General features: G+C 37.9%; 1 protein-coding gene across 1 annotated transcript; it reads left to right on the top strand.

Moving 5' to 3' along the window:
• Positions 1-5,678: 5,678 nt before the first annotated feature.
• Positions 5,679-6,938, top strand: cox7c (cytochrome c oxidase subunit 7C). The gene is made up of 3 exons (XM_077715265.1): positions 5,679-5,848; positions 6,617-6,746; positions 6,839-6,938. The coding sequence occupies exons 1-2, from the start codon at positions 5,774-5,776 to the stop codon at positions 6,731-6,733; spliced, it is 192 nt and encodes a 63-aa protein (XP_077571391.1). The 5' UTR covers positions 5,679-5,773; the 3' UTR covers positions 6,734-6,746; positions 6,839-6,938.
• The last annotated feature ends 4,214 nt before the right edge of the window (positions 6,939-11,152 follow it).

The raw sequence follows: 11,152 nt of genomic DNA, 5'->3' as shown, positions 1-11,152 counted from the left end.
TTTTTGTGGAATTGTGTTTTACCATTATCTATAGAAAGTTACAGCAGTTTTTTAGCAAGCTACTTCAGCCTCCCCTCTCTGAGGAAAAAACCTTCACACTCTGAAATCTGCCATCGCTCAAATCACGGACTGGAATAAAAAAAATATTAAAAGTCTCTCTCCTTTTTTGTTTATAATTCAATGTGTGGTTAACATGCTTGTAAGCAGTTTTTGTTGACACATGCCTTGCGTTCTAGCAGCTACACATTTGTTAATGTCACTTCCAACAGCCAAACGGAAGGAGACGTTCTTAGCACAAGAGGGTGACGGTGGAGAATATGACAGCTTGACAGCTCTCATTAGTGTATTAGATGCAAACAGTAGCACAGATGCTACCGGTCATTTCTTGGTCAGCCCGGAGCTTTGCATAACAGCCTACTGACAGGTGGCTTTGTGGCCTTGTCTTATGGTTGACAGGGTGGTAAAAAAGAAGCTCATTTTTAATGGACTACTGGGATTAACCAAGACAAGTGCTTTTTTCCACACGTTAACCCTCAAGCTCAATAAACAAAAGTCACAAGAAAAGGATTTCACCTATTAAGGTTGGATTTTAATTAACTACTTAACTACTAAACCATTGCAACCTATAAGGTTGTATGTGATTCATGTCAAACATTTGCGGACAGGCCTGACTTCCCTCGCCTGATTTTTGGCATCGATTCTCGCTGGTGGCTCTATGGTTGTGAGTGCGAATGGTCATCTGTCTCTTTGTGTGCCCTACAGCGGACTGACAAATAGTCTTGGGTGTAGTCTGCCATTCGCCCGAAGTCAGCTGGGATAGGCTCCAGCAACCCCTGCAACCGTTCCAAGGATACACAGTTCGGAAGATGAATAAATGAATATAGAAAATCTAAAATACCTGTAAAGTTAGGCAAAAATGTAAGTGACACCATGTCGAAGGCATACATTAAGGTGTTTAGAAGGTGTTCTTAGCTAGTGTATACCCAACAGAGGCAGAATCTTAACTTTAAAGTAACTTTTCTCTTTAACATTTCTCACAGAAAAGAGACCAAAAGTTCACTTCTTACATTCCCAGCAGAAGTTGAAAAAAAAGAAAAAGCAAAGCTAGAGGCACTGGTGTTTTGTAAGTCAGAACAAAAAAATTACATTATTTTTCCATCACACCTTTTAGAAGTTTTTCTGTAAGCCTCAAGGGTGAGACAGAATGGCTCTAAAATGTAATAGAGTCACTGGGAAGAATGTCAAGAAGCTCGAGAGAAAGGGACAGTCTAAGCGAGAGTGAGAGAGAAAAAGAGAAAAGACAAGGCCAAAAATCTGAGTGACCCTTACATGGAACTTTATTTGTTATTTGCTCAGCTTGACATTTCTGTCACTGAATCTTCTTATAGATCACTTGCTCTGTGTGAAGCTTAAATGTTCTCAGCTTCCCCAGCTTGAGTCAGCATGATAGAATTCTTCTCAAGCTACCAATTCTTTTTTTGACCGAAGAGATTGTTTCCTCACCCCACTTTTATGACTTCAAGAAAACAAGTCTACACTAAAAGCGAAACAGACAACAGTCATTGAACTTGGCAGTTGTGATCCAGACCAGAATACCAGATGTTTGATGACAGTTGTTATAAATGATCTGTTATAAAAATTAACTTATGAGTTTGAGCAATATTAGAATTTTCTCACCATGAACTCACCATGTGATTGCTTCTATTTGATCATTGGTTTGTGTTGCCTGGTCACAGTAATGTGTGTCCACAGTATATGGCACTTGTGTTTGCTTTATAACAAATTATTCCTGTGTTCTGGCAGTCACAGCAAAGCAAAAAAATATAGTAAAACTTTTCCTGACCTGTATCCAAACAACCTGCTCTTATAGTTCAGAGAGAAGAGTTACATCTTGAGATATCTGCCCTAACCGTTGTTTACAAAAAAATCCACTGGTATTTGTTTTATAAAAAAAACAGTTGCTAAATCTGGCAGTTGTTCAGATGGTTCAGTATCAAAAACTCTCCTTCCCGCAAGCCAGAGCGTTGACTGAATTGATCAAACTAGCTAAGGACATTCTTCTGTAACTGAAACACTAATATTCAAATTATTGCTCAATTCTGTGTGCTGGAAAACAAGTTTATAAACAAGAGTTAGAGGAGGAGAGGTCGCCGTTTCTCTTTGTAAATAAAGGATGTTGTTTTGAGAACTGACCAAGAACCACCACTATGTCTGTCCTGTCTATAATTTTACAAAGTCCTTCAGAACAAAATTAAGAATACTAACACAGTACATAAGGTGTACGTACAATGACTGAAAACATTAACCCTAATAGTCAGGATAATTTAATTAAAAGGAATCTGCACTGGTTTGAATATACTTTTTCTGGAGGAAAAAATGTTAATATGGCAAATTACAGTAATTTGTAAATTCCAAATGTCTCCTTAGTAAGAAAAATCACAAAAATTAATAGCCACAACACTAATTCAAAATGACCAAACCAACCAAGACAAGTTACACCGCTACATTTGGTAGATATTGATTTGTGACAGTCTACGCCTTTGGGTTTTTTCAGAAGTAATCATCTCATAGAGATCATCGATGACACCGCTCGTTTTAGCCGAATGTTGTCATCATTGAGCACACAGATTTGACTTGTTGATTGTTGCAACCAGTGAGTCACTGGTCGGCTATTTCGTGGAGTGCCATTTGAAAAAAACAACATGGTCAATGGAAGGTGTCATTGAAACAAAAAGATTGCTCAATTTTTGAACAATTTTCAAACAGGTATGTTTGTCAGAAATGTCAGATATGAAGTAATCTGACAGCATACTTAACTCATCACCTACAAATAAACAGTGCCAGATGTCATCTTATCCATTTGAAGTGAAAGGACGGAAGTGAATGAATGAACTTCAAATGGATTGGATGTCTACTAGTGATAAACTCATTTAAATTCCCATAAGACGATGAAAAGAACCTTGTCACACTATTATTGTCAACAGCACAAAAAGAGTTACGAATATTATTTTTACCGTAGCAACTACAGTACTCACATTCAGAGCCGAGGAAATGAAATGGCCTTATTGCCTTTCATCCTGATACTATAAATGCGGGTAGAATACAGTAATCGGTGTGTCTTTGCTGAAGATGAGTAATACGAGGAGGGTCAAGGTAATATGTCAAACTAAGCGGTATTGAAATAACATTGTGTGTTAGTGGACTGCACAGGGCATGAACTCCAATCTAGGTGAGGAGTTGTGCTATTTTAAGAAGCCTAACCCAAAATACAGGAGGCCACAAGGTTGGTCAAATGCAATTCCCCTGCTAATCCGCAATAAAGATTAATGCCAAATCAAAGTGCAGTGTGCATGCAGTGAACTCCTCTGTTGATTTAACTGCTGGCCGGCTTGGTGTCACAGCATAATGTGTCTATATTTCTATATTTTTGTGCGCTCATTCCCTCACGTTTCCAAAAATGTTCTGGGTACAATGTTCTGGCATGCTAAGGAAAGTGAAGCCTTAAACCTGTTTGACAGTCTTCTTATTACATGTTCTTTTATTGACTTCACGAATGCGACCACTCAACAGGAAATCAATACTCATAACAATTCACTTTTTGTGCACCTAAAGATGCTGTAATTGTCTAAGTCAGGTCCCATCAATGGCAATTATGGCAGACCTTAAACACATGCATAAAATGAACTGTCCCCATTCACTTCATTGATTATCATTATTCACCCATCATCTTCTATCTCACTGTTTTCAACATGTTTGTTTACCTAGACAGGTCAACATACTATTTTTCAAACCTGCAATTTGAACATCAAATTCCATTTATAGTTAAATCTAGCATATTTAATGCATATGGCCCTTTTTTGTGGTGACTACGTGGATCAAACTGGAAATGTTAAATGTTCTAAGATAATGAACAGGGTCCACATAATCATTGCAAGGCTATCTCATTAATTGTTTGATTTTCTATTAATTAATCATCTCAAATTCATATGCAGGATATTATTTTATATGACTGATTAGTTCAAATCCCCCTGATGGTTCACTTGTATGACTTTGGTGCATCCTCGATTCACGAGCTCTCTCTGTGTGTTCTACGGCTAACTGGCGACCAGTCTAGGGTGTAGTCTGTCTTTCACCCGAACTCAGCTGGGATAGGCCCTAGCAACCCCCGCAACCCTTACGAAGATCCGCGGTACGGAAGATGAATGAATGATTCGTTCAATTGTTTGTTTTGTATTTGTTCCCGTTGTCTCTCCGCCCACATAACCTCTGACAAAGCACAGTGTGCAATATAGAAAACAAATACCCAACAAATCAATAGTAAACCCAGAATTGAATGGCTTTATATAAAGAATAAAGTAAATTCAAATAATTCAATTTCAGGTGGCAGATAGAAATGTTTTATTTATTCAAGGCATTGCAGCAGAGGGAATAAAAGTGCAGGAACATGGCAGCCGGCCAGAGCATAAAAGGTATTTTACTTTGGTTAACCTATGCCACTTATATTTTTTCACACTTCAGGGATGCATTCTAAATGAAAACTTCACTTCAAATCAGCTCTTTTCTTTTTAGGCTCACATTGATGTCATCATAATCATAAGAGGGAGTCTTCAGGTTAGGATGTCATCGACCAATAATATTTTGACGTTATGGCCCATGTGCCACATCCGCCATTTAGTCCCCAAACTAGTTTTTCTACTTAGCCATTGCATAGAGCTTGACTCTGTTTGTGTGCAATGTGAATAATTCCCCTTTTCCCAGTTTTTTTTTACATTATGGCCCCTAAGAAGAAAGCTGGCCCAGCCAAAATGAAAAGCAATTACCATTGAAACGAAGCTTAACATGAAAAAAAGATGGGCGACAGGAGAGACACCGACAAATTTCAATAAATGTCCTTACTGATATACGACTAAGGAACAGCTTTAATATAATAATTTTATGACTTTTTGTTGTGATATTAATGGATTCTTCTAATATTACGCCAAAAGCAAAATGTGCAGCGGTGCACACAGCTTTCCCAGTCTCCCCCTTATTTTTTCTCCTTCAACCTCTCAACAGTAATGATAGGTACAACATCCTTTTTAATGCATGTTAGTTTATTACGTGTTTTCACATCAATTTCACCTTTAATAGCAAAATCCGACTTATGCGGAATTTCAGGTTACACAGCCAACATATGGATAAAATTGTATGAAATTCACCCAATTTCAACTCAATTTAGGTAATGAACTTTAAAGTCTATTGCAGAACTGTGAGAGACAAAGTATAAACAAAACATTAGAAAAGGCAAAGAGCCACATTTATTTTTTCCGGAAGCCACATGAGGCTCGAGAGCCGTGTGTTCGCCACCCACAGTCTATTGCAAACAGTGGCATTTAAATATGATTGCATCATTTTCATCATTAAATGCAAGCATTGGGCATTTTTGTTGAAGAAATGTAAACCATCTAAAGGCTAATTTGAAAAGTTTTTGCCCCAACATTTCCAAACAATGGCTTGGATATTTAAAAAAAATAACCCTATATAGTTGAATTTAAAGAATATATTTGTATTTATTTATTTTTATAATAATTTGGTACAATAATTCTCTATAACAAATAATTGACTCTGGGTTGCCAGAAATAGTGCAGCCTGTCGGGTAGGATGAGCATTCTCATTTAAACTACATTTCCCATAAGCCCCAATCTTTCCCAGCATCCTTTGCGTTACAGCCCATCTCTCTCCGCTCAGAAACAAGAAGGTCGCCGCGGCGTACGACTGAAATCAACCGCTCACCATGTTGGGACAAGCTGTAAGGCGATTCACGACATCTGCTGTTCGTTCTTCACATTATGCTGAAGGACCAGGAAAGGTACATAAATATATAGAGCATGACTCGTTTAAATATTGATCATTTTAATTTGCGGCCTTGTATTATGTCCCGATCTTGCTAGCTAAGGTAACCTGGAGGTCATGGCGAACAGTTCTAAATAGTGTTCCTGTCATGGTTCTTAAAGCCCATTAGACTGCAAAGCAAACCCCTGTAAAGAGCTGTAAAAGTGTTTAAGTCGTAACGTAGTAATTGAAATTATTCGAAGCAGTACAACGTTTGTCTTTGACAGGCTACATTCATTTAGCTTCGTGGCTAATCAACCTGCACAACCCTATGCACGACGAGTAAAACGTATAAAATAATTTAGAAGCGGCTCTCTAAATGTTCATTAATCTATCCTGGTGTATCTTCTATTAGTTGGGTTAGATGTGTATAAATATTTTAGTCATGCCCGTTTCTTATTCCATGTCTATGTTCATGTTTCTAAATAAATGCACATGTTTTGACAAATTGGCTTACATTTTTGGTGGTAGACTTCCAGTCCATTTAAAGTGGGAGTGTTGTTTACAAATTGTTTGTGTATTTTCTGCAAACATCCCCAGTTCAAATTCACAGCACAAGCATAGAAGGAAACAACTAAATTGACCTCTATCATTGTCAATTGTGGTGTCTGGGCTGTAAACAGTTTGTTTCCCAAGCTCACGTAATAATGTTCAGCCCATAAAATGTTTCAATGTATTATTTGCACCCACCTATTAAAACCGGTTGAAAATAAAGTAATTCACATGTGGCAACACATCTTTTTAGAACCTTCCATTTTCCGTGGACAACAAGTGGCGTCTGCTGGGAATGATGGTTCTGTTCTTTGGCAGTGGCTTTGCATTCCCCTTTGTTGTGGTCAGACATCAGATTCTGAAGAAGTAAAATGTACTTTGAGGTAAGTTTCACGATCTCGTTATTTGTAAATTCTTGCAAACAAGTCATATTTATCATTGTACTCATTAAGTTGGTTGTTTTATCTTTTTGCAGACCAGCATCAGGAGCATATTCTCACCATCAAACTTCTCCACATGCAGAACAGTGGGACTCTCTTCAATCTTTGTAAATAAAATTATCTGAAATGTCCTCATACCTGTGTTTTTCCTCTTTCTTGACAAATTTGCAATCTTATTTATCTATAGCTAAACCTTCTCATTAATTCTATACATTTGTTTTGGTATGAGGGAAAAATGCATACCTTAGGATATTCCTTTGTGGAAAGTATGTTCCTTCTAATCCTTTATCACAATGACAAATTAAATACAGTTACCAGCCAAATACAAAATGTAGTTGAATTTAAGAAAAACACCAAAGGGAAAACGGCTTACCAAAAAACTAGTTCAAGTTTTTTTAATGTATTTATTAAAAAATGTACTTTTCTTCTCAACCTGAGCCAAAATGTTTTCTAAATTTTTGTGGGCATGATGACCATGTTTTTTTAACCAAAAAAAGCTAACATAGGTTATAATTGAAGATTCAACTCCATTTTAAAAGCTCGATTTGCCTTGCACTTTATATACAAGAAGTCTTAACATACCTTAACACCTCATGCATATAAGCCACTTAACTTTTCATTCCAAATCTGCATTAATCAAGTCCTGTACAACATCCTTGATCTAAACTAGCTTGAAACATTAAACATTTAAGCCTTAGAGGTACATTTAGACTTGCTTCCTGTTAATACAGCTCACTTCATTTGAACTCTCAGGGACTTATTTCCATTCAATTAACCCTGTGACAAATAATTATCCGAGGGCAAAATATTCCATAAGTATGCATAGTCATTTTAGTTCTCTGTACAGTGTGTGAAAGGTAGATTTGATGTGAATGTTGAAAAACAACCTGCCACCCTTGTACGACTCACAAATTCCAAATGGGAACTTGTAACCCTGCCAGTTGCTTGTGTGTGTGTGTGTGTGATATGTAATATATTGCGTGCCTTTGGCCCGCTGGATTGTGCAGCAAGCCGGTGTTTCAGCGCTAGTAAAGAATCAGACATCTAATGGGGTCAACGAGTAGAGAGTGTTTTATGTGTCTCACTTAGAATAGATTGTCCTTTGTGTATAGCTCAAGGGGAGAGAGGATGTGTGGTCTTAAAGTACAATTTTGCAGTATTCTAAATCTCCATAGCCTTTTCACTTCAGGCCACGTTTAACTCTGATAGCAACCTTTAATTTTTTTCCTGTTTCCACACGTGAGGAAACAACAGTAGCGTCTCATGAGAAATTGTCAACACTCCATAATGCATGACATTGAAATTTGGCTCTGTGATCTTGCAATATCTTTCTGTACTTTTACAGACGACAGCATTGAGCCTGCCGCCGACAACAACAATCTCTTTTCAGAATTTTCCCTCATATCAGCGCGTAATGAGCCATCCTTCATGTCACTCATTCTTTTTGCAGACACCTCTTAAGAGCTCTCCAGGCATCAGAGACAAATATGCCTCTCTCAAGTCATGTTTCATCTGGGCGCCCTCCTCTGAATGCTACACAAGAGGCTGTGAATACGCGACTTTTCATGATGCTATTTGTCAGACAAGAAATACAGCAGCCAGTCCATTAACTCCATATGCACAATCTTCGAAAGATGAACTTTTGTTCCCTGAACTTTTGACAATGTATTGCTTGGTAATAACTCAATTTCCATATGCAATGCTTGGCTTTATGGGATTTTTTCTTTTGCCATTTGACATCATGTCTTTCCTGGCAGTTGGTTAAATTTAGGGTCAATTAATGAATGACTTCCGCCATAAGTTTCAATGATCCCTGCCATTTCTCTATGTCAAAAGGAATTGAATGTCTAGTACATTCAATGGTACTGAATGGTTGTTCATCTTTTGAGTCTGCAATTAGCCTGGCCACCGATTCAGGGTGTCCCACACCTAGGCCAAAGGCTTGCGACCCATGTGAGATTAATTGGTTCAGAAAACGAATGCAAAAAATACTGGAATTCTATAAAAACACACAAGTAATAAGAACTGTTACCTCCAGGCCATTTCTTCATTAACTTCCTGATGGCCAATCACAGTCCGTTATTCTTTCAGCCAATCAAAAGTATACAGATAATGGGCTCTGCACTAAGAAGGTTATGTTGCTTGCATTCAATTAATTTTAAATGAAACTAATGCTTGTGAAATTTCACGTTTGTGTACATGATCTTGCAAACCTGCCATCTAAGAAAATTGGAAACTGTTCTATGGTTTTGTTGATTGACAAAATCCATGCGAGAACATTGACCGGCCCGGTTTTCATGTCCACAGTCCGCACTTTTTCATTATGGGGGACCACATTTTTTTTAGCGGTGTGCAACTGGCAAATACTTTACGATACATCACGGCATGATTTCTGTGATATAAATAAAAAAAAGTGGCATGGGATTTATTTTCCATTGACTATCCTATACATATTTATATGCATATGTATATACATGCAAACTCCACACAGATGGACCGACCTGGACTTGAACCCAGGACCCAAAGCCGTGAGGCCGACACCCTAACCACTCGCTCCATCGGGCCCCTCTTTCCATATTTGGACACCTAAAAATGACGACAAATTATGATATTCGAGGATTAAATGAAGTGGGAAATACATTTTTTTCTGCATCTGCGAGAGAAAAGTGCACTCTTTGTGCAATCATGTTATAAATGTTTGATCTATTATCTACCATTATGCTCCTGAGTGTAGCTTTTTTTAGAATTCTAAGTGACTCCTCACTCTGTCACTGAGGAAAAATTAGGCACTGTGGTGTAATCCGCCATATAGGGGATGGGCTGCAGTGCATTGCAGGCGATTTAGCAAAAGTCGGCAGGAGGGCACGTTGCAGCTGGCGTTCCTATGGAGCCTCCAATAGCCACCATGACACTTTTCAGCTTGGAGAAGTGTAGCACCAAATGCACAGTTGGCTTGCTAGACTTCTTCATAGTACATTCATGCATTCGATTGTACATTTCTACAGTTTTTTTGCCAGGTTATCCCAGCATTTGCATCTTCATTAAAGCAAGTAAACTCATTATTGTAATTGTGGCGAATGCTCTGCATTCCCAAGCGTCCGGGCTCTAATTAAAACAAAGTATAGTCATTAAAGATCAATTCCATGGCAGTTTATTCTCATTCACTGATTGCTTAATGCCATGCATTCTAATAAAATAAGTAGGTTATCCTCATTACTGCAGCAAGCAAAAAAAAGGTAAGGCTTCACACCGTAATCTCTCGGTTGCAGCAATTACTTCAAATCTTTGTCCAAGTGGCTAAATGCACTTTCATGTGCCCTTCCTGATAAGTCACCATATTCGTACCATCTGGGCCATTCATTGTGGAGAGTTCAGCACTAGCCTTTTTCCACATCACACATGTGCAATCTAATTATAGGACTCATTTGCACTTCAGAGCACAATACACAGAGCTTGGCTCAGTGCAGCCATCGAACACAAAGACTCAATATTATACGATTCGCTTCCTCTCTCATGTAGCCAGAAGGATTATAGGACAGAATTTAGTTTTTCTTTTTTTTTTTTTTCAGTGGCCAATTCGCTGCAGATTGGATTCACACAGTGAATGAGTTAGGAAAACTCTAATGTGTAGTCATTTTGAAAGGAAATCAATTGATTGTTTAATTTAATGTCGGGACAGCTGATGGCGTCATATGTAAAGGTGAGCTATAACAGTCTGAACAGTCTCATAGGATTTTGTGTCAGTCCATCTAAGTTTCAAGGACACACTCAAGTTTCTTGTTAATCACATCCACTTATCCGTTATTGTCTTTGTTTACCAAGCAAAAATGCTGATTCACGTGGAAGTGCAGAGTATCCCTTGCAGAAACATGAAGACACCTGCATCCTTCTACTTTAGCTCAGAAGCCTAAGCCGAGGAGACTGTCATGGTACATCAAGACTCTGCTTGTAAAATGGATGCATAACGATGCAGTGTTTGGTGTTGGCCAAAATGTTCTAAAAAAAAAAAAGCTGAAGTTTGAGAATTACCAGTGTGCTTCAATTTTGAAGGATAAAAAGGATTGTTATCTCACTAAAAAAAACTCACATAAAATGTTTCCAAATGTTTGTCCTTTATTTTTGGTAGCTCAAATGAATCAGTTCAATATTAAGATGAATCTAACAAAATCTACACTTAATACTTCTTACATTTCAGATTTTTCTTTGTATTCTACTTCTTCATTATTTGTCACTGATGGCTGTTTTGCAGTGCTATTATCAGGACCCCTTTTAATACTACGACCGGTGCAAACATGTATATATATTGTTGGGAGAACAATTGTTTACTAAGCCAAAATGTAGGTATACTT

This window comes from Stigmatopora nigra, chromosome 4 (assembly GCF_051989575.1).
Source record: "Stigmatopora nigra isolate UIUO_SnigA chromosome 4, RoL_Snig_1.1, whole genome shotgun sequence".
Classification (NCBI taxonomy): domain Eukaryota; kingdom Metazoa; phylum Chordata; class Actinopteri; order Syngnathiformes; family Syngnathidae; genus Stigmatopora; species Stigmatopora nigra.
This window is presented reverse-complemented; position numbering and strand designations above follow the sequence as displayed.

Coding starts and splice junctions, on each gene's coding strand:
- cox7c (XM_077715265.1), top strand. CDS start 5,774: ATGTTGGGACAAGCTGTAAGGCGATTCACGACATCTGCTGTTCGTTCT. Junction 5,849..6,616: donor ATGCTGAAGGACCAGGAAAG/GTACATAAATAT, acceptor ACATCTTTTTAG/AACCTTCCATTTTCCGTGGA.